The sequence below is a fragment of the Loxodonta africana genome, chromosome 15 (assembly GCF_030014295.1).
Source record: "Loxodonta africana isolate mLoxAfr1 chromosome 15, mLoxAfr1.hap2, whole genome shotgun sequence".
Taxonomy (NCBI): Eukaryota; Metazoa; Chordata; class Mammalia; order Proboscidea; family Elephantidae; genus Loxodonta; species Loxodonta africana.
Window position 1 is genome coordinate 7,897,975 of NC_087356.1, and position 24,786 is coordinate 7,922,760.

Genomic DNA, 24,786 nt, shown 5'->3' on the forward strand with positions numbered 1-24,786 from the left:
AAGAGGTAGAAGGGAGGGAGGACTGGGGGAGGACCTGGGGGAGGGTGGAGTGAACATAGATGCATAATGATGAGCAAAAGTGCCCAAGAATTGCCTAATATTAATAGGACAGATAATCTCTTCAATCTGTTTGAAGATGAATTGTTGCTTTATTACTTTCATTAAAAGACTATCAGGGGCTTTGGAGTTTAGGCATGACATAAACAGAGTAAAAATCACTGATTTCAGGTAAAAATTAATCAATTAGCCTGCTTTTTCTTTTTCAGTTTTTTGATCATGTGAAGACTGGGATTGAAGATGTATGTGGACACTGGGGTCACAACTTTTGGAGAGACAAGTAAGGAGGCCTTATGCAATTGTATTTTAAAGTGGATCTGTATCACTCTTGAAGCAAGAGATATTAACTTGTATTATTCTTTAAGGAGCCTTGGTGGCACTGTGGTTAAGTGCTTGGTTGCTAATTGAAAGTTCAGAGATTCTAACCCACCAGCTGCTCTGTGGGACAAAGATGTGGCAGTCTGCTTCCATAAAGATTTACAGCCTTGGAAAGCCTATGGGGCAGTTCTACTCTGTCCTATAGGGTCACTAGGAGTCAAAATCGACTCGACAGCAGTGGATTTATTCTTGAGGGCTGCAAGTCTTTCGTATGTTGTGCCATACCATATCCTTTAAGATAAAGTTCAGCTGGGATAGAGATCTGGAATGATAGTAGTTTAAACAAGGTGGAAGTTTATTTTTCTCTAAAGTAAAAAGCCAGAGGAAGGCAACAGAATCAGCTGTGCCTCACAGAGTCCTCAGGGTGCCAGGACCCTTCTGTCTAGTTGATCCACTAAAAGTGGCTACCATTTCCATGGTTGCCTCTTAGAACAAAATGGCTGCTCCCACGTTAGCTATCGGGCCCACATTCCAGGTTGCATGAAGGAGGAAAGATAATGAGGAGACAAAGGATATGCACTGACTGCCTTTTAACCTAAGTGATCAGAAGCTGACGCACAAGACTTCCACTAGCCAGAACTCAGTGGCATGGCCACTGCTCACTGCACAGAGGCTGACGAATGTGTGGCCCATTCAATTAAAAACTGGGTACTCCATGACTGTCAGTCTCAGGCCCACGCGGTAAGGAGCTTTATCAAATGGGAGATTCCAAGCGCCCAAGGGCTAAAGGGACTAGTAGAAATAAATAGCTTACATAAAGGCTACACCTATTTGAAAGGTTATATACATTTATATAAATGCACATTTAGCTTATCTTCCTGTGAAAGGCTCTGTGGTGAATAAATAAAATTCTTTTTTCAAGAAACTTATAGTTGAATTGGAAAAGATAGGCTAGTCAGGCAGAATCAGGTGTGCGCTTTAACATAAACTAAAATCGGAGTTATGGGACCGAGAAGTAAGGATAAGATCTGGCAATAGAGTTAGCACTGTGCTGGCCAGTGAGTGCTGACTGGGCACATTGCTTCCCCACTCCAAGTTCAGTGACATCGCATCTGTGGCGGTAGCTTGACGGTAGCTTGAATCAACGATGGTGGGAACATTTATACAGTAGAATTTGACAAATGCTACAAATCAGGGCCTTTTTTTTTTTTTTTTTTCCCTATAGCAATTTCCTAAAAATATGTATGAGCACACCATTGGCTAGGAAAGACCTTTTGAAGGAGGTGGAATTTAAGCCAGTCCCTGAAGGCATAAGGAAACATTCTAAGCCATATTTGGTAGATACATTTTGTGGGGTTTTTTTTTTTCCTAACTTGTTAACAGATTTTTTGCCACTGCTAATTTACATGACATTGACCAAACTACCACATTGGTATATATCATTTAAAAGGGAACATTTAAATATTTACTGTTCCCTCACCAGTTCTGACATGATATTGGCCTGTGTAAGAAGGATAAGACATAGCCTCAAGCCTCTGAAATTCTGCAACATAACATAACAAAGGTGGCACAATATTCACACAGAAAACAGGTGTTTGCGGGGGGCGGGGGGTGTATGAGTGCTATCATTAAGTAATAAAATGAGTTACAAAGACTTTAAATGCTAGAACCATCTTTATAAGCCTAGTCATGTTGTGTAATAAGTAAGAAAGGCACCCCATGGACTTAGTCTTATTTCACAACTAAAGAAAAATATTTCCTTTGCATGGAGAGAGTGTTCTGTTAGCCACATGAGGGCACAAGGTAATAAAATCTCTATTGGAGAATAAGACCAAAACGATCACCATTTACCTTCGGCAGCATTCACTGTTTTGGAGGCAGGAATTAGATCACAGAACCCTAAACATTGTCTCTCTACCATACCCGGCTTTATGTTCCTGGACCTTTCCTAACATAGATGCATCCTTGTCTGTGCCAAGCCACTAAAACAGACTTCCCTTTCTCCATTTTTTTTTCCTTTTTCATAGCCATGTCTATTTTTCATCTACTTTCTCCCTTTCAGCTCAACCACTTTTCTCCCTTTCTCTAGCACCCCATCTGTACTTCCCTGAAGTGACAAATATGAGGAGTAACCCAGAACAGTTTGTTCCTTTTCAAAAGTGAAGATATGGCTAAAGATTTCTACCACTCCTCTGCCTCCCAAACAGCAAAAAAGAAGAGAAAGATATGATTAGGCATACAAATCTGGTCATCAGAACTTGGGTACGGTTAGAACAGGGAAGAGGTGGACACTAAGATCGTGTAAATTTATTCTGGAACTCTGAAGCGAGAATATGACATGGGAAGTCTGGCTATGTCCTATCTGTTAGACAAAAGAAATTCTGTCTCTGGAGTATACGAATCTGTTCCAGGCTAATTGGTCTATATGTACTAAAGATGGCGGAGCCAAGTTTGATTCATGTCCAAAAGGTAATATTGGACTTAAGCAATTTACCAAATCAATCTTCCTAACATCTCTTGAATGTGGTTTAAAGCTAACCTGAAATAATCTCCCCATCTTGGTGGAGATTGAAGACATCCAGCCCAAAAGCAAACTACCAAAGTCAGTGGCCTCTTATGTCTCCTTCTAGTTCTAGTGTTAAAAGAAAAAGTAACCACTCTGCCCTTAAAAAACCACACTATAAATGCAGGTTATATGGTCTCTGTAGTGTACATTCTTCATTTAATAATTCCATAAGCATTTCTGTATTTCCACGCAGAATGTTGTTCCAGGTAAATTTCAAATAATTTTGTGGATTATCAAATACACTGTATATAACAGGTAGAACAAGGAAGTGGGGATGGAAGGATTTGTTGCCAATACAGGTCAGTTTTTACATCAGTTCTGCCTAGTTCACATCTCTGATATATACATAATGTTTGATGTTACTAAAAGGTGAGATTAAAAAAAAAAAAGTGTTTCAGACATGTTGGGCATCTTTCCCTTTCCTTTGAAACTTTTATGCTATGTATTTCTAGTGGCCTTGCCAGAGATTTCTGGGGGCATTTGATACTTTGAGAATGAAATGAAAGGGTTATGCAGTAGGGAAGTTCTCAGACTTGGCAAAAGGTGTCTAATGATGGTGAAATAATACACCTATGTATTTTTTTTTTTTTATGTATAGCTTGGCAGAGGAATGGAAGGTGTGGAAACGAAGCAAAGAAAGAACATGCACAATCCCTATGCTAACTAGATAGGATGTCATTGTCATAATATTTATTCTTCCTTTTGCTTATCTCTAGTGAAAAGCTAACATAATAATAATAATAAAAGTTTAAAAAGATGTTGAGGTGCTGTTAGGGGTGCTGGCTCAATGGGCCTAGAATAATGCAAAGTAAACTTAGAAAAAGGTAGGCCCAATCTTTTTGGAACTACCAGTCAGCAGCAAAGCACTCTAAGGGTGGTTCTCTAATTATTTAAAGCTTTCCAGCATTTAGAACAAAGAACTGGCACCAAGAATGTGAGTTAACATTCATTCCTTTCACGAATTCCACAAAGGTGTGCCTGTAACCTTCCTTGGGCTTGTGGGGATCACTGGAATACACATATTTCTTTATTAACAAGTATTTACTGCATGCTGTCACTTATATATTGGCTAATTAATGTTGCATAACAAACCATCCCCAAACTCTGTGGCTCAAAACAACAGTCATTTATTATTAAAGTTCATGAGTTACAAGGCTGAGAGTCAGCTGACCTGCGCTAGGCTTGGCTGATCTGGGCTGGTCTTGCTCATGCTTCAGTGGATTGGCTGGTTTTCAACTGATCTATGTTGGCCTTGTCTCCTGTGAGTAAGGTGACTTTGCTCTGCTTCATGTGGCTTTTATTTTTGTCCTGGGAACAATGGGCCAGTCCAAGCATATCCTTCTCATGGGAATGGCAGAAGCACAAGAAGTAACCCTCACTGTGCAAGCCCATTATTAGTCTCTGCTTTCATCATGTCTCCTGATATTGTAATGGCCAGAGCAGGTAACATTATTGAACCCACTGACATGGGGCAGGTAGGCAAGGCAAGTGGCCCAGGCCATGATGGAAGGACCTTCTAAGTAATATGGCAGAGAGCATGGATACAGGGAGGAATGGGATCAAATAATCCAATTCACCGTGGATGCTTTACAGTGTGCCAGGTACTGTTTTAGGCACTGGTGATTCAGGGGGAAAAAAAAAAAAAAATCCCCCCATATAGATCTTAGATTCTAGTGCTAAAAGTACTAGGAGACAGAAAATAACTGAAATAAATAGGTAAATTATACAGCATGTGAGAAAATGATAGCTCCTCTAGAGAAAAATAAATAGGAAGTGCTGGGGGGAGGGGTTGCAGTTCAAATAGGATGGATAGGAAAGGTGTTTTTTTTAAGAAAGTGACTACTGAGGAAAGACTTAAACAAGACCTGTGAAAGCCATGCTGGTATGGGGGGGGGGCATTCCCAGTAGAAGGAAGAGCCACGTAAAAGCCTGAGGTGGGAACATGGCTGGCGAGTTTCCATGAATGGCAAGGAGGCCAGTAAGGCTGATTTGAGTTAGAGGGGAGAGAACTGAACTAAGAGATGCAGATCCAAATTGTGGAAAACCTCACAGGCCATCATACATTTACTTACGTGAGATGCAGAGGAGTTACACGATTTGATTTACGTTTTAGCAGGATCAGTCTAAGTTCTGTCTTGAGAATAGAACGTAAGGATGCAATGGTGGAAACTGGCTAATTAAGTGGATGTTGCAAGAATCCAATGAGACATGATGTTGTCTTGGACCAGGGTGGTGGCAGTAGAGTTAGTTGAAAATGGTTGGATTTTATATATTTTTTAATGGTGAGACCAACAGAAATTGCTGATGGAGTGGATATGGAGTGCGAGACAAAAGGAAGAATCAAGGATGACACTAAGGTTTTTGACCTGGTAGAGTCGTCCTTAACTGAGATGGGGAGGACTATGGGAGGAGGGGGATTGAGGGAGGGGATCAGATCAGTTTGAACATGTCAAAATTGAGAAGCCTATGAGACATCTGGAATCCTGGTGGTGCAGTGGTTATGAGCTTGGCTGTCAACCAAAAAGGTTGGCAGTTCAAGTCCACCAGCCATTCCTTGGAAACCCTATGGAGCAGTTCTACTCTGTCTTATAGGGTCGCTATGAATAGGAATCAACTCGATGGCAATGTTTTTTTTTTTATTAGACATCCAAGTGGAGCTGTTGATTCAGCCCCTGAATAGTCATTTCAGGGGTTTGGGAGAGAGGTTAGAGCAAAAGATACACATACCCATTACTGTGGTCATTGGGAAAGATGCAACTTGAGAGTCGGTGAGGCCTTTAAGAGAGTGAGTGGAGATGGAAAAGAGGATCAAGAATTAAGCTCTGGGTCAGTCCTACATGAATTGGTCAGAAAGAAAAAAAAAAAAAAACAAAAACCCACAAAAGAGACTGAGAAAGAGGTAGGAGGGAACTCAGGAGAGTGTGGTTTCCTGGAAGTCAGATGAAGAGAATGTTTTATGTAAGACAGGTCAAGAAAGATAAGACTATTAATTAGCCTTTGGATTTAATACTGTGGAGGTCATTGATGACCTTGATGAGAGTAGCTTCAGTGGAGTATTGGAGGTACTTCTGAGTAATTTGCTGAAAGGGGAAGCAGGGAAATGGGAAAAGCAGAAATAGATGTATTCATTTTAAGTTTTTAATTATACGTGCTTAGTAAATATTACACACACACATGCACATACAGAAATGCACCAGTATGTGTCATATATACATATTTTATATACATATATACATATGTGTGCACATATAAATATATACATAATGATCAAAAGAGCCAACCACTGCTACTTAGTTTTTTTTCCCTGTGAGTCGTGGGAATGGTTTTATTAGTAAAAGCCTTTTTTTCCCTTAGTCAGCATAGTAGTAATTAATCCAAGGTTTGATTTTCTTCCAGGTTTAAGAAGTTTGATGATAAATATCTGCGGAAGCTTTTGATTCGGGAAAACCAACCTAAGTCAAGCATTGTGTCCTTATATAAGAAGCTTGAAATCAAACATGCCATTGAGATGGCAGAGACTGGGATGATATGTACCACTCCTTCTTTGGCGTCTCTTAAGTAAGTACACTTTTGCACATAAATTTCAGTGTTACTGTTGTTGTCCAACTCATAGGGACCCTATGTACAATAGAATGAAACACTGCACCGTCCTGTGCCATCCTCACGATCATTGTTATGCTTGAGCCCATTGTTGCAGCCACTGTGTCAATCCATCTCATTGAGGGTCTTCCTCTTTTTTGCTGACCCTTTACTTTATCAAGTATGATGTCCTTCTCCAGGGACTGATTCCCCCGATAACATGTCCAAAGTATGTGAGACGTAGTCTTGCCATGCTTGCTTCTAAGGAGCATTCTGGTTGCACGTCTTCTAAGACAGATTTATTCGTACTTTTGGTAGTCCATAGTATAGTCAATGTTCTTTGCCAACACCATAATTCAAAGGCGTCAATTCTCCTTTGGTCTTCCTTATTCATCGTCCAGCTTTCGCACGCATATGAAGCTATTGAAAACACCATGGCTTGGGTCAGGTGTCGACTGTGGATCCAAGTAAAATGAAACCCTTGACAAATTCATTCTTTCAGTATCACTAAGTATGTCTTTATAGTTTTTCGAAACTAGTAATAATAAAAAGTTTTGACTTATGTTAAAATGTGAAAGCCTAGAAATACGTACATTATTTTAGGTTAGGTTAGGTTATTATAGAATTGACTAGTCAGAAAATACTCTTTCATATTTAGAGATTTATTATGCCTTTATTTTACTTGCTTTGGGAAATTCAGTGCTTATTGAAAGTATATCAAAGTCTCCTTAGTAGGCCTTTCGAAATGGAATATTTTATAAGTACACTTCTATAACTATATGATAAGCACACATGTAATTGTATTGCCATTTTCTCATAGATTATCAACCTTATGGATATAATTGCACTCTGCATCCCTTTTCTGAGGGCCTAGTTTAAAGGAAAAGTATAGCATTTCCAATTCATGTTTTGATCAAGTACTGTAAGTATTTTTCTGGGTACTTAATTTTTAGTAAGATTCCTTTGTGCTTAAAGCAGTACCCATGGAAAAATACCTATAATATCCTGGGTTTCCATCCATCCATCCATCCATCCACCCATCCATCCATCCATCCATCCATCCATCCATCCATCCATCCATCCACCCACCCATATTTTTTCAGTGAAATGTAAGTGGTACCCTTATAATTAAATGTAAATCATAACATTTAACTACTCAGCTCAAGATTTGGATCTTTATAGAAAAAAAAAAGATTCGTATAATTAGCCTTACTAAATTGTACATATTAAAAACCTCAAATTAGCAAATATTGCATAATATATATCTTTACAACAGTAATAATAATAATAAAAAAGAATAAACAGCTTGGGCTTGAGCTTGGTGCTTATGGGCACAACCTGAGCTAATCCAAGTAAATAGCATACTACAATATTTGCTTCAGTTCTTGTACTTTGAGAACACCTACTGTTTCGCGATCACCTAGTCCAGAAGAATAGAACCACAGTTTAAGGTCTGGAGAGAATGTTAGTGGCCATCGAGTGCAGTGGTTCTCAGCCCTGGCTCCATATGAGAAACACCTTCAGGAGTGTTTATATAATACAGATGCCTGGGCCCTATTCCCAGACTAATTAAATCAGAATCTCTGGTGTTGAGGCCCAGGCATAAGTGTATTTAGAATTTCTTCAGATGTTTGTAATACTCAGCCAGGATTAAGAACTACTGATCTAATCCATCTCCCTAATTTTAAAAATGAGAAAATAAAGACTCAGAAAGATGAAGTGACTTACCGCAATTGTTAGAGCCTGTCAGCAGTAGAACTGTCAATAGATTAAAACCTAAGTTAGCAAATGAGGTTATTTTATCATGTAAGCACTGTCCCTTCTCTATCACAAAAGTGACATAAATTACAGGTTCCCACTGATTTTTTCTCCACTGATGAGCTTGAAGTTCGTTTAAACTAAATGTCACTGATATTAAAATATTGCCTGTGGTAGGGTTGAAGTGACAAAGGAAGCTGCAATTTATACCCAACCATATAAACTGTGATGTTTTACTAGGACTCAAAAGTTCCCTATAAAAATTATGAGAGTTTACATGGTTCAGAATAAAAGGAGTGCTGGTACAGATATCTGGAAGGTAAAGAAATGGTACTGCATTAGGAACAGTAGTGTCCGGAGCATCAGGATGACTGACTTACAGTCCCAGATCTTCAGGTAACTTGCTGTGTGACCTTGAGCAGGTCCATTTAATTCACTGAATTCAAGTTTTTTTCAACTAGAAAATGGGGTTCAAATTGATCTTTAAGGTTCTCTCTAGCTTTAAAATTTTATGATATCCCTTACGTACTATACCACTTGTAATTGCATTAAAGGAAAACTCAGTTATCCAGCTTTTCCAAGGCAAGCTGTTGTCTTTGTGATCAAAGATGAAGGAAATCTCATTTTTACTCTCTGTTTACACAATTTACTTTTAAACTGGTAGTATGCAGAGTAAAGGTGAAGGGTTAGGATTAGTGAAATATGTAACAAAATTAATGGCTGATTATATAGTTGTCATATTAAGCATTTCACATCTCCTGAAGTATTTTCTCTAGAGGAAAATAGAAGCAGTAGGGGGCATAATAAGGAATTGTATTTCTGGAAATAATGGAATGAGTAGTTCACATTATATCACCTTCTAAGGAATCGACTCGAAGCCAACTTTTTTTTTTTTTTTAAGAACAACTAGGAAAAGAGGAGAAAATATATTTTTAAAATTCCTTGAAAGGAGGGCTACCAAGGCGTTGAGGAAATACTTAGTCAAGATTCAAGAGAGGAGGAAGACAGTTCTGGCAATTGGGGCCATTTTCCTCCTTGAGCTATTAATTAAAGAGATGGCATCTGAGAACGTAAGTGGCTAAATGGAAGTTATAACAGACTAATTGGTCTGGGAGCATAAAATTGGAATTCAGAACCTACCAAGAAGGGGGAGCTCTTGTATCCAGCTATCGGCTGTTACTTTGAAGTTCTGTACCTTAGCTCTTAAACAAAAGAAGTCCAGTCTAGAATCATCTCAATCTGTGGCTATTTCAATCATCTGAGACCGATCATACCCCTATCCCAGTTGCTTGAGAAAATCAAACTTTAATCTGCTCTGAAGAAATATAAGATCATAAAGATCCTTAAACTACATCTATGAATTTTTATACATAATGTCTAGCAATCACTAAAAAATAACCAAGCTTATGAGTAGACAAGAAAATGTGACTGAAACATTGAGAAAAAGACAAAGAAAGTATAACATAGAAACAGGAAGAAAGGGGGTAATTGACTTATCAGACAAAAAAAAAAACCTTAAATGTCGAAGGAAAGAAAATAGCATTAACACTTTTGTCAGTGCAATGGTGACTATATAAATAAAAATACCTAAGTGGAAATTCTGTATCTAAAAAAATAAAAATAGCTGGAATTAGGATATCATTTGATGGGTTTAACACCAGATCAGATACAGTTGAGGAGAAATGTAGTGAATTGGAAGACAGTCCAGAAGGAGATAACCAGAATGAAGCACAGGGTGAAAAAAAAGATAAAAAATATGGAAAAGAAAGTAAGAAATGTATTAAATATGGTGAAAACGTACAAAAAGATGAAATATAGAATCGGGTAGAATCAATATTTGAATAGATAGTGACTGAAAATTTTCCAAAACTGATAAAAGACTTGAAGTATGATAAATTCCAAACAGATAAGATAAAACAAAAACCAAATCTAGGCAAGTGTAAGTAAAACTGCTAAAAATCAAACACAAAGAGAAAACCTTCAACATACCCAGAAAGGTAGGGGGTAGAGGAACCCATTTAATATAAAGGAGTAAAACTGTCTTCTTAACAAAAGCAATGGAAAAGAATGGTATCTTCAAAATTCTGGAAGAAAGCAACTGCCAAACTAGAGTTGCATACCCTGCTAAAATGTCTTTCAAAAACAATAGTAATGACAGAGGGAACAGGTGGGAGAGGAAATCACTAACTAGATAGCAAACAAGTATTAACTTTGGTGAAGGGAAACTCAACACACAGTATAGGGGAAGTCAGAACCACTTGGCCAAGGCAATGTTGTCGAAGCTTCCTAGACACATCCAAATACCTTGAGAGACCGAGTTACTGGGGCTAAGGGCTGGCAACCAGGGTCTTGGGGGACATCCAGGTCAACTGGCATAACACAGTTCATAAAGAAAATGTTCTACATCCTACTTTGGTGAGCATCATCTGCAGTCTTAAAAGCCTTCAAGTGGCCATCTAAGATACATCTATTGGTCCCATCCCATTTGGAGCCAAGGCGGATAAAGAAAACCAAAGACAGGAAAATGTTAGTCCAGAGGACTAACGGACCACATGAACCACAGCCTCCACCAGCCTAAGCCCAGAAGAACTAGATGGTGCCTGGTTACCACCATCCACAGCTCTGAAAAGGATTATAATAGAGGGTTTCAGAAGGGGAGGGAGAAAAATGTAGAGTGAAATTCAAATTCACACACAAAAAAGGCCCAGACTTACTGGTCTGACAGAGACTGAAGGAACCTCTGAGACCATGGGCCCCGGACACCCTGCTAACTCAGACATGAAGCCACACCCAAAGTTTTCCTTTCAGTCAGTGATTAGACAGGCCTATAAAACAAACAACACAGGTAAGGAACATGCTTCTTAGTTCAATCAAGTATAGGAGACCTTATGGGCAACACCTGCCCAAAAGCAAAGTCAAGAAGGCAGGAAGGGACAGGAAAAGTGGACAAATGGACACGGAGAACCCGGGGTGGAAAGGCAAAGGGGGAGAGTGCTGACACATTAGGGGGATTGCAACCAATTTTACAAAACAATTTCTGCATAAATTTTTGAAAGAGAAACTAATTTGTACCGTAAATTTTCACCTAAAACAGAATGATAAGAGGCAGGAAAAATAGAATGTAAATGGTAAGATGGTAGACTTGAACCCAAAGGCAATTACATTAAATATAAACTTAATAAATATTCCAATTAAAATGGAGAGATAGAGTGGATAAAAATACAAAACTCACTAGACGTTGCTTATTAAAGACATACCTTATATGTAAGGTATAGAAAGATTGCAAATAAAAGGACAAAAAAAGCATGTCTTGTTACCTAACAGGGTATCTATATGTAATGAAAGCTTTTACAAAGTCTGTGTAACTATTTTATCAGAAAATCTAAACTTTAAGGCAAAAAGCATTGCTAGAGATAAAGAGCTACATTGCAAAATGATAAATGTTCAATTTAGCAGAAAGATAAAGCAAGTCTTAGTATATGAATAATAACATAGTCTCAAAATACATAAAGCGAAGTATGACAGAACCACAATTAAAATACACATATTCATAAACATTGTGGAAACTGTAATATTTCTCCCTTAGAACAAGCAAATTTTCAGTAGGAATATAAAAGGTTTCAACAACACAATCAACAAACAAATCTTTAAAAATTTTTATGAAAAATATGTTTTCTTACCACAAAAGAAGTACATACAAAATAAAAACAAAACAAAAACTAGAATATCCTTATATTTTGGAAGTTAAATAAAAACTGAATCAAGTAAGAAATCATGGTAGAAATCATAAAATATTTTGAATTGAATAATAATGAAAATGTTATCATTAAAAATATAGTATTATTACACATACAAATTTGTGTAAAGTAGTACTTAAAGGGCAAACTTGTAGCCTTAAATAAAATTACTGGCATTGAAGTCAGGCTGAAAATCAATAATTATCTCAGCACTCATATTATGAAATTAGAAGAGAAAGCGACACATTAAACTCACAAAAGAATAGATATGAATAGTCATCTAACTATTAAATAAATAAATCTGTAATTGAAACCCTTTCCATAAATAAAACTCTGAGAACATTTGGCTTCATTTGTGAATTCTACCAAGCATTTAAGAAAGAAATAATAATAATCTCATACAAGCTCTTTGAGAGATTAAGAGGAAAACTTCCCAAATTGTTTTTCTGAGACCAGCATAACCTTAATACTAAACCTGACAAAGATATTTCCAAGAAAGGAATATTATAGACAAACTTCACTCTATAACATTTCTGTAGAAATCCTAAACAAAATATTAGCAAACCAAATACAGAGATTCTACAGCAAAGGATATGCATAACAATCAATTTGGAATTATTCCAGGAATATAAGGCTGGGTAACAGTCAAAAATCAATCAATATTATTTACCACATTAATAAAGAGAAAGAATCATGATAATCTCAATAAAAAAAGCAAAAACCAAACCCAGTGCCGTCGAGTCGATTCCGACTCATAGTGACCCTATAGGACAGAGTAGAACTGCCCCATAGAGTTTCCAAGGAGCGCCTTGCGGATTTGAACTGCCATCCCTTTGGTTAGCAGCTGTAGCACTTAACCACTATGCCACCAGGGTTTCCTATAATCTCAGTAGATACAGAAAAAGATTATTTGATGAAATCCAATATCTTTGATTTAAAACAACAACAAACTCTAGGCAAACTAAGAATAGAGGAAACCCTTTCTTAAACTGATAAATTCTATTCATGAAAAACTATAGGAAATACTACTTTTTTTTTTTATTATACTTTAGATGAAGGTTTACAGAACAAACTAATTTCTCATTAAACAGTACACATATTATCTTATGACATTGGTTAACAACCCTACGACATGTCAACACTCCCTTCTTAACCTTGGGATCCCTATTACCAGTTTTCCTGTTCTCTCCTGCCTTCCAGTCCTCACCCCTGGGCTGGTGTGCCCCTTTAATCTCGTTTTGTCTTATGGGCCTGTCCAATCTTTGGCTGAAGGGTAAACCTCAGAATGACTTCATTACTGAGCTGAAAGCGTGTCCCGGGGCCATACTCTCAGGGTTTCTCCAGTCTTTGTCAGGCCAGCAAGTCTGGCTTTTCTTTTTGAGTTAGAATTTTGTTCTACATTTTTCTCCAGCTCTGTCCAGGACCCTCTATTGTGATCCCTGTCAGAGCAGTCAGTAGGGGTAGCCAGGTACCATCTAGTTGTACTGGACTCAGTCTGGTGGAGGCGGAGGTAGTTATGGTCCTTTAGTCGGCAGATACTATTTTTAATATTTAAGCATTGAATGATTTACCCTGAGATCTGGAACAGGACAAGGATGCCTATTATTACCATTTCTATTTAATATTTTATCAGTTCTAGGCAAGAAAAAGAAATAAAAAAAGATAAGAATAGGGAAGGAAAAGGCAAAGTTGTTATTAATCACAAACAACCTGATTGTTTTCATACAGAATCGAAAAAAACCTATAGGTAGATAATTAGAAATAATAGGTAAATTTATGCAGGTTTTTTAATGCAGAGTAAAAAAATGGTATTTTCCTAAGTATCAACAAACCAAAAAATTGTTTATATAGCACTGTGAGACATCACATACATCAATATCAAACAACATCAACTGTGAACATCAACCATGAACATCAAATGTAGAGAAAGCATGTGAGAGCTCTGCACAGAAAGCCACACAGAAAGTACAAAACAGAGAAATTAAAGATGACATTAATAAAAAGAGAAAGTCTCGATATTGTAGAGTTTTATCTTACCGAATTGTTCGATGAATTCAAAGCAATACTATTCAGAATCCCAACAGTTTGTGGTGTGTGTATGTGTCTGTGTGTGTAATTAGAGAAGCAGGTTCTAAAACTTCTGTGGAAATTTAAAGGGCCAAAATTAACCAAGACATTTTTGAAGAAGGACAAATTCAGATTATTTACTCTATTAGAAAAAACAGGATTCATTACAAAGCTACAGCAATGAAGACAACGTGATAGTAGAACAATTACAGGTAAATCCGCCTGTGGAACAAAACAGAGAGTTTTGGAATTGACCCACCCACATGTGGACACTCAACTAAGGACACAGTTTACGGTACAAAGCCGTAGAGAAAGAATGGTTTTCTAAATAATGGTGACGGTGATTACATTCTTCAAGTTGTGCAACCATTCTTACCCTTCTTTTCCAAATTGTTCCTTTTCCATTAACATACACTCACTGCCCCCTAAGCTTCCTAACTAGCCTTTCAAGTCGCTGTTGTCAATTTGATCCCACAAAGATAGTTCTTTAAAGGAGCGCATTGCTCAAGGCAGATGTTCTTTACTAATTAAGCTCAAACTTAAAGAGATATTTTTGGTTTTAAGTTTAAAATTTTAAAGATTATCTCAGGGCAGTAGCTCTGGGAGTTCATCCAGTCTTGATGGCTCCAGAAATTCTGGATTCCATGAGAATTTGAAATTCCGTTCCACATCTTTCCCCCTTTTGATCAAGATTCTTTTACAGAATCTTTGATTAAAATGTTCAGTAATGCAGCTGGGCACCATCCAGATCTCCTGGTCTTTTGGCAAAAAAGGCAGCTGTTCATGTCATGAATGAATTTGACAGTGAAATGAAAGTTTTAAAATCTGGAATTAGTTAAAAATATTGCATGTAATAAGTCCTAAGTATTGTTCATTAAACTATAATTCTTCTTAAATAATAATCCTACATAAATCAATTATTCCAATATTTATTGAGTAGTAAAACACTTTTTTTCCCCTATACTTTTGCAGTGACTGTCGTGAAGAAAAAATAAGAAAGCTCACACCTGGTGAAATGGATGAAATTCGAGAAATATTATCAAGAAATCTCTATCAAATTCGTCAGCGAGTGAGAATAATTTATTTACCAAAACACTTGCTTGCCTTTGGCTAAAAACCTCTATAATTGGATGCCCCGCCATTAACCTCAAATTCTGCATGTCCCACACCCGGCATCTTCTCTTCTTTTCTCAGACCCCTTTTCACAGCATCTCCATCTTGTCAGGGGACCACTCTCCTTTTGGGGTCCATGGCTAAAGCCTCAGAGTTCCCTGGGTTTTCTGCTACTATGGGCTGAGCGAGAAAGAAGTATGTGTTGACTCATTGTGAAGAAATTAACTGATTGCTATTTTTTTTAAGGAAATAACTTTATAGTTTAGAAGACTTTTTAAATGTATTCAGTCCTCCTTGCTATATTCATAGAGTTCTATAGTTTTTTCTTGCAATGCGTTTTTTGTATCACTTCTGTCACTGCATTTCCATCGTCAGCACTGCGTTCTAACAATATGCTAATAATATAGCTAACACTTACGTGCATACAATTGCCTAAGCTCTATTTCAGTGCACTGGTGTATTAATTAACCTCCGACCAGGGGTTAATACTGTCTCCATTTTACAGATGAAGAAATTGAGGCACAGTGAGGTGAGGTGTCACACAGGGTCACATAGCTTATCAGAAGTCCTCCTCTCTCATGTCTGGCTCATTTCTGTAGTTTCCTAGCAGGTCTCCCGAAAACCCTTCTCTGTTGCATCCTACATTACCATTGTTCTGCTTGTCTCCATAAAGCCCCCTTCTAATGGCAGTATTCTCCTATTTAAACAAAATTAAACAATCGCTGTGGCTTCCAGGCTATTCTTTCAGAATCTGGGGTTTCTATTTCCAAATTCCATTTCATACAGCCTATTTTCCGTAACTCTCTTGTCCACTCTCCCCAAAGGCCCGTGATTTCCGGGTTCTGTCTTCATTCCTTTGCCTGCGTTCTCTTCTCTGTCTCCATTTGGAATACCCCACAGCTTCCTGTCAGCTGATCTGTGTCCTCCAGTTTTTAATGTCTCTCCAACAGCCACCAGACTATTCCCAGCCCTACCTTTGAGTGGGAGAGCACTTTAAATGCGATAGCCCTGGTGGCACAATGGCTAAGAGCTCAGCTGCTGACTGAAAGGTTGGTGGTTTGAACTTATGCTCTGTGGAAGAAAGAACTGACATTCTGCTCCTGTAAAGATCACAGCCAAGAAAACCATGTGGGGCAGTTGTACTCTGTCACATGGGGTTGTTATGAGTCCAAATTGACTTGACAGCACCTAACAACCCAACAACAGTTTTCAAATGGGATAACACATAGAGCTTATACCACATAATTTCAGCAGTAAATTACTTGATTTTGTATTATTTTGATAGCTTTGCATGTCCAGTTAGATAGTGAAGTCTTCAAGACATGGAATAAGCCTTGTTCTGTATTACCATTGCATATCTCTTACAGGGCCTAATATAGTTCTGGGCACAGGAATGCTCCCAAGAAATATGTTAGCTGTATCAAAAAATGAACTTAATTACTAATTATGATTTATTTTAGGAAACATATCTAGGTAGCTTATAAAACTCTAAAAATGCCCTGTACAGGCCTAATATAGACAGTTTTTCGCCTTCCGTTGTTATGTGCTGTTGAGTTGGTTCGGACTCGTAGCAACCCTATAGGACAGAGTAGAACTGCCCCACAGGGTTTCCAAGGAGCAGTTGGTGGATTTGAACTGCTGACCTTTTGGTTAGCAGCCGAGCTCTTAACCACTGCGCCACCAGGGCTTCAGTACTGGGCCATGATCATTGCTGGTGGCCACAGCTTTCTTTTACATGTGACAACCCAGTAGAAAAGAGTGCATGTTCTGAAGGTGATCAGAAGGACATGGCACCACCAAGTGGCTTCAAGTGGTGGTGGTTGTGTTTGTTTTTAATATACCAGTAATTTCTATGCAGTAGAGAATGTATGAAGATGATCTTTATTTTTTGTCAGCTGAGAGTGATGACTAAATACATATAAGGTACTTTGATGTAGACAAAGCCACCTCATGAATTCAGTCATTTTCCTTATTTATAAAGATTGCATGTTTCAGTGAAAACACCATTCACTGACTTTTTTTCAGGGATGAAGTAGACCCTCAAAATGTGAAAGACTGTTAGCTTTTATATTTTTATTTGTTTCCATGCTCTGCACAGACGTTGTAAATGCCTAACTGAGGTGCAAAGACCAAGAAACCTGGTCAAGTTTTACAATGTCTAGGAGGATGATCAGCTCTTCTGTAAAATGGCACTTCTGTGTTTCTGTTTCAGACTCTGTCGTACAACAGACACAACCTGACTGCTGACACGAGCGAGAGGCAAGCCAAAGAGATCCTGATCCGCCGACGGCACAGCTTGAGAGAGAGCATTAGGAAAGACAGCAGCTTAAATCGCGATCGCAGGGTAACTGGAATTTGTGCCTCTGGAATGCATGCGGAAACCCTGGTGGCATAGTGGTTAAGTGCTACAGCTGCTAACCCAAAGGTCAGCAGTTCGAATCCACCAGGCGCTCCTTGGAAACTCTATGGGGGCAGTTCTACTCTGTCCTATAGGGTCGCCCTGCGTCAGAATCGACTCAATGGCACTGGGTTTAATGGGTGGAATGAATGTGGCTTCCAGTGGCAGAGCCAGCTGTTCCAGAGGCTCTGCAAACAGAAGAGCTGCTGAGGACTGATTCTGGGGTGGAATTAGTTATGAGTTATTTCCAGATATTTTTTTGAATACCTATTATGTTTCAGACACCGTTCTAGGCACTTGAAACACATCAGTGAACAAAACTGAGAAAGATTCCTATGCTCGTAGAATTTATATTCTAGCAAAGGGGAAGACAAGTCAATAGACTGAGTAAATGACACTGGGATGGATGGTACGAGTACTATAGAAAACATAACCAGAAATAGAGTCAAGGAAGGAGCTTAGAGTACAGAGAAGGGTCAAATCAAGCTACCATTTTAAATAGGATGGCTGGGCCAGGCTTCATTTGGAAAGTAATAGTTGAGATTTCCAAGGAGAGAGAACAGCCAGTGCTAAGGCCCTGAGGTGTGAAAGCCTGTGTGTTCCCTGAGGACCTGTGAGAAGACGACAGTGGCTGGGGGCATGGGAACATTCACGGTGTGGTTTGCTCAGTTGGTCAGGGGAATTTCGAGTAGAAAAGCCTTTCTTCAATGATACGATTTATTGATTTAATAGAGCAGACATTACATCTCACTTTTAGAATATTCTGTGTTGAGTCATCAGGGATCAGAATGGCTATATGTGAACAAGATTACCGTTTTTATGTATAAAATGTGGTGGTCTCAGTTAAAAGTTAAAGAAACCAGAGACTATGGCATTTGAAATATCAGCAAATTAGCTATAGTAATACTTTTTATTGTTCTATCATTTTCCCAAAATCTGTTATAGTAAATAAAACTTAAATATGCTGTGTTTTTCACATCTGTTCTTCCCTTATATATAAGTTCTAGGTATTTTTAGTAATAATCTTAGGAATAGATGTTTCAGTAGCTTTTCTTTAAGAAAACCCAGTGCTTTTCACATCTTTTTTCTAACAGTCCCCGTTTACTTCTAATTTTCCTTAGTACTGATTTCGATTATATTTTGGATGGAATTGAGTCATTTCAAATACAGTAATTATTGCTTAGAAATTTACTCCCTACCTCTACAGCTCCTCACAAAGTAGTCTGGACTCAAGAACTAAAATTTTAATTTTTAACACCAATTCAAGTTTGACCAAGAATTTCTAAACTCCTAATGTACAATCAAAGCTATTTGTGTAGTCTAATTAAGATTTTCTGTTTCCTTGGCAGGCTTCTACAGCAACCTCCCGATATTTATCTTTACCTAAAAATACAAAGCTTCCAGAAAAGCTACAAAAGAAAAATAATTTTTCTAATACAGGTAACGAATACCCTTGGAACAAAACAATTTCAAATTTATTTACTATTTGCTCATAAAAGAAAAATTTCCCTATTCTTCTTCACTAAGGGCCATGAGTCCAATAGCTTGCAAATGTCAGATAATAATATGGGGATCTTTTACTGGCATTGCAGACTTTATAAATGGAGTTCTGCGCACATTATAAATAATTCAGATAGTCGTCAAAATGATGCTATTTCAGGTAAACAGAAAATTATAAATATGTAAATATTTAAATTTTTACAATTCTAATATATATTCATAAAGGAACCATGTATTTTACTTCTGACTCTAATTATTAAATCTTTATCATGAGGTCTAATACTACCATCTATTGATTTGCTTATAATCTTTATGTAGACTCTCAAGTCAGTTTTGTGAACCCCAGAAGAACCACATTAGGACTTCATGTTAGTGCAATGTGGGATATAACAGAAATACCCTTTTGGGAGGAGCTTGTTTACATAATTAGCCGAAAAGAAGAAAGTCTAATGATGCTCCTGCTAATGGAGGGCGAGGTGAGAAATGGGAAGGGAGGAAAGGGAAGAAAAGAGAGCACTGAATATTTAGAATATTGGGCCATGTTGCCACCAGGTGACCATCAAAAATGCGCTCAGGTCCCAAGAACCTCAAGCACTTGGGCAAGCACACTGGGTGACTCACCTACAGCTATCCCAAGAGTTGAGGTTCCTGGGACCTGAGAGCATTTTTGGTGGTCACCTGGTGACAACGTGGCCCAATGTTCTAAATATTCAGTGCTCCCTTTTCTTCCCAGTACTCCACCACCTGAATATTCACAATCCCCTGGTTCTAATCCTTCCTTCTCCTCCCTCTGTTTGGGAAATACACGTTGGTGGCTTGGACCTCCTCTTGCCCTTTTATGAAGATAGAAATGAAATAAGCAAGGCTGAGTATGAGATTCCAGGTTAAGACAAAAATCTTCCCAAGAGCAGCAAGTTATCAGGCTGCTTAGAGTTGCTGGGTGGTACAAAGAGTTAACACGTAACGGAAAGGTTGGAGGTTCGAGTCCACCCAGAGGTGCCTCGGAAGAAAGGCCTGATGATCTACTTCCCAAAAATCAGCCATGGAAAACCCTACGGAGCACAGTTCTGCTCTGAGTCGCCATGAGTCAGGGCCTACCTAGAATCCTGGTGGCCCAGTGGTTAAGAGCTACAGCTGCTCACCATAAAGTCGGCAGTTCGAATCCACTAGCCACTCCTTGTAAACCCTATGGGGCGGTTCTACTCTGTCCTATAGGGTCACCATGAGTCAGAATCGACTTGATGGCAACCGTTTTTTTTTTTTTTTTTTAATCAGACTACTTATTATGTGCCAGGCAGAGTGCTAAGCTTTTTGACTACACTGTCTCCTTGGCTCATTCCCGAGAGGCTGGTGAGAGCGTAGCCCCTGCTGCCAGACTGTCTCGGTTTGAATTCCAGCTCTACCACTTACCACTTCACTTTTGAACCTCAGCTACCTCATCCCTAAAATGGATGATTATGAGGATTAAGTGGGTTGATGCATTTTAAAGTGCTCAGGACAGTGCCTGGTGCATTGTAAGCTCTGCAAAATTAGTATTTTTGTTAGTACAAAACCAAACCAAATCCGTTGCTGTCAAGTCAATTCTGACTCATAGAGACCCTATAGGACAGAGTAGAACTGCCCCATAGGGTTTCCAAGGAGTGGCTGGTAGATTCAAACCGCCAACCTTTTGGTTAGCAGCCATAGCTCTTAACCACTGCGCCACCAGGGTTTCTGTTGTTAGTTTGCACTTGTGGAAATGAAGGCTCACAGAGGTTGTGTACCATGCCCAGGGTCACACGGCTAGGGTTACAGTGAGGCCTGGGGGCTCCCCGCCCCCTAGGGCCTGAGAACACAACAGTCACACAGATCCACTAATGTGCTGTCACTGGTAACACCTTCTCTCTAAAATGGTTGTCCTTTTGCTCTGTGATAGACGGCAACAGCAGTGACTCAGACACAGGTGATGGGACCACCGTGCTCAATTTGCAACCCCGAGCGAGGCGCTTCTTGCCGGAACAGTTCTCAAAGAAAGCCCAGCAGGCCTACAAAATGGAATACAAGAATGAGGTAGAAGGAGATTCCAGCAGAGGGCAGCCTGGCAGCACCTTGGCTCCCCACAGCAAAGAGGGGGGCACCCAGACCCCAGGCCTACTACGACAGCCCCTTCTCTCCAAAGGCCAGACTGGCCCAGTGCACCAAGGTTTTACTGAAGGTATCCGACCTAAGCCAGCTCCGAGGCTGGTCCGGAGGGCATCGGAGCCTGGAAATCGGAAAGCCAGATTTGGAAGCGATAAGTCTTAATGGAAACGGCCAAAGCAGACCTGGAGAGATGAACCCAACACACCCACAGTTTATTACTCTGAAACCTGACAATAATGGAATCCATTTTAAACTTTCTATGGATCTTTCTTTGGGTGGTAGAGCCATGTCATTGATTAATGGGATGAATGCTTATCTCAAGAAGAGGAAAATCAAACAAAAAAAGTCCCATCAAGTATCTGTTATGACTTGTTTTTAGCAATTGTATTCTTTGCAGTCCTAAAAGGAAAACAAAACAAAACAAAAACTGTGTGCCTTTATTGAACTTGAATGACAGAACTTGAAATTTTTAACATACCCTGTTGTTGAAAATTTTAATATATACGTATATGCCTCAAATTTTATTTATGTAAAAATTTTTATGTATGTCTGTCATCAGTTTTTAAGTGAATGGCACTAAAAATATTCACAGCATCTTTCCAAGAGTTAAAGGGCAGCTCCTGGACGGTGGTGGGTCCATCAGCTCATGATATTGGAATTTCCCATCCTGAAAAAAAAGCAGGTGGTAAAGGAAGACCACAGGACGTAGCAGAGAGATCCAATGACTCAGACTAGGAAATCAATCAGATCACCTAGGCAGATAAAATGCCTGGGTCCCATGGCACAAATTATAGGCCCCAGTATGCCTATGAAATGACGAGAGTCAATTGGTTCTTAATTTGTTCCTCTGTCCGTTGTGTGTTTGGTCCTGACGTATAACGTCCATCTCCCCTTCTTGTTTAAACGCTGCGGAGAGAGAATTGTGTGGGTGAAGGCAGCTTCCAGTGTATGACAGGCTTGGTGGCAGCTTTGAATGAAGTTCCACGCACATGGGCCTCACATGTGGCATGCGGGGAAATGAGGCAGCACTTGTTTACAGCTTATTGGTGGGTTTTATATTGTGCAATACTTGGAGGAGGATGCAGGTGATTTTTACACCCATCAACTGCTTTAGGAGAATTTTCCTCTAGCATGTTCTAGAATTTGAATTCAGGCCATAGGCTCCACATGAGGATGGAGGTTTATATGAATGGTATTGGAGTGTTTAACAAATGGGTGAGACTTCAGGTTTTGAATTTTATTCAGGAAGCACTTTAGAGAATGTGGGAGTTCTATTTTTTTGCACCAGGCTGTAATTTGGTACATCTCCTCAATAAAATATATCTCCTATTTTTCATATAAAATGGATTCTACTCATCTGAGTACCATTTTAAAGTATGGCAGAAAGAAAAAAAACGTGGAACACAATCATTAAAGATTAATATTTAAATCTGTTTCTTAAACTGTATATTTTCTTTGCCTGCTATTTTTGCTCAACAATCCCTATTTAAAACTTGGCTGGAATAAGACTCTAAATTTCTGGGTTTAGCTACTAGATGAAGCCACTCACGTAGTTCCTTGGTTTTGTATGGGAGACACATCAAAAGATACAAGTGTCCATAGTATTATTGGAAGAAACACAAATGAATTAGACGAAAAGACACAGGACTTAGAAAATGGTTCTCCAGTGCCTTTCGTCCACGCACCAACGTGATGTAAATATTCTACCCTTTTTTCTCATGTTCTAAAATCTTGGGGTACTGCTAGATTGTTGGGCATGCGGCAGAGGGTAGGCTAGAAACAAAAGGTCCAAGTTCATCTAGAGTACACTTTCTTTCCCAAACTCTCCCAGGCTGATCAGTGGAAAGCACTGATTTGTAGTTTGAAAACTCCAAGTTTAGGACTTTGTGCCAAAAATATCTCAACTTTAAATGTAACTTCTTTTCTATAGTTTTTATGCCAAAACAAATTAAACTTACAGAATTTTGTTGTAAGAATATGATTCATTAAAGGGTGACATGTATTTTCCAGAATGCCAAGGGTGAGTTGTGAGACTAGTTACAATTTATGACATCTGAAAAGGAACTTTGTTGGTGGTGGTGGTTGCTGTTGAGTCAACTCTGACTCATGGTGACCCCGTGTGTGCAGAACAGAACTGCTCCACAGAGTTTTCAAGGCTGTGACCTATCAGACGCATTTCACCAGGCCTATGAGGTGCCTCTGAACGGTTTGAACTGTCAACATTTCAGCTAGTAGTTGAGCACTTAACTATTTGCGCCCACCCAGGGATCTGTTGAAAAGGAAGTTAGAAAGTGAAAATGACCTTAAAAATAAATTTCCAGCTTTTTCCTGATTTCTCATACTAATAAATATTATAAGAAGTTTAACTTCCTGGAATCGAAAGAGTAAACATGAAATATATCAGTTATTGTTGTGAAGCAGGTAGACCAAATTCGGCTTTGACTCATTAATAAAGAATTTGAATGACATTGTATAAATTTCTCCAAAGGAACACCTATGTCATTTTATCTTTACTATCAGTTTCAATTTTTTCCTATTTTTCACGACAAATGTCATGAAAAATAAAAGTTGGCTTCACTTAGCTTTTTGTTTTCTTTTTTTATAATTATTAACTTCTAGAGACACTAGATGGAGAGAGCATGCAGGTGAAACACTTTAAGTACCTTAACAATCTAAATTTCTGTAACACAGGAAGATCGCTGAGCCTTTGCCAACACTTGATTCAACCGAAATTCTAATGTGGCTGCAAGATTTCTATGTCTTTGGTGTTTGCTGTAACAAAATTTGAACTACTGACAGGTGAAAAGCTGGGGTTTCTTTCTTTATATATATTGCTAAGGGTTGACTGTTAGGGGAATTTGTTATTCCAGTTAGCAGACACCTAGACATTGGCCCAAAAGTCAGATGCATTTTAAAACATGCATTTTCTGTATATGCCCCCCAAATGTCTGGGATAAAATTTTTCAGCTTTTTCTAAGCTTTGTAAGTGGGGTATGACATCCTTGAGTGGTGCAAATGGCTAAGTGCTCAGGTGCCAGCCAAAAGGCAGTTCACATCTACTCAGAAGCACCTCAAAAGAAAGGCCTGACAATCTACTTTTGAAAAGTCAGCCACTGAAGCCCTACAGAGCACAGTTCTACTCTGACACACGAGGTCACCATGAGCTGGAAGGGACCTGACTCCAGCTGGTTTAGTTTTTGTGTAGTGGGAGTATACCATTTTACGTGGGGTCTATATTGAAATTATTTATATAAAAGTTAATATAAAAACTATAGAGAAGCATAGTTACTTATTACATTGCATGTCTCAGCATGTTTTACATTTGTTGTCCTGCCCAAATCATGTTTATGTTAAAACTGGCACTTCATTTATTATTTGAGAACTGTGATATTTTTGTTAGTTCCAAGTTCACACTTGACTTTATTCTTTAAAGAATGACTAAGGCAATTGCACTGTCCAGTTAAAGTAGCTGTTAGTGTTTTCTGCTGAGACTCGAGGGCTGTTTGTCTGTTCCCTTCATCTGCCCAAGTAAGGAAGGATCATGACTTCATTAAACTGACTGCTGACCCTGG

General features: G+C 38.7%; 1 protein-coding gene across 1 annotated transcript in view; it reads left to right on the forward strand.

Moving 5' to 3' along the window:
• The window catches only part of SLC9A2 (solute carrier family 9 member A2), a 107,720-nt gene extending 86,299 nt beyond the window's left edge, over positions 1 to 21,421 (forward strand). The window contains exons 7-12 of the mRNA XM_064268575.1: positions 267 to 337; positions 6,338 to 6,499; positions 15,055 to 15,151; positions 17,408 to 17,539; positions 18,943 to 19,033; positions 21,009 to 21,421. Of these exons, the coding sequence (XP_064124645.1) occupies positions 267 to 337; positions 6,338 to 6,499; positions 15,055 to 15,151; positions 17,408 to 17,539; positions 18,943 to 19,033; positions 21,009 to 21,376 (921 nt within the window). The 3' untranslated portion in view covers positions 21,377 to 21,421. The remainder of the gene's footprint in view (positions 1 to 266; positions 338 to 6,337; positions 6,500 to 15,054; positions 15,152 to 17,407; positions 17,540 to 18,942; positions 19,034 to 21,008) is intronic.
• Positions 21,422 to 24,786: the final 3,365 nt, after the last annotated feature.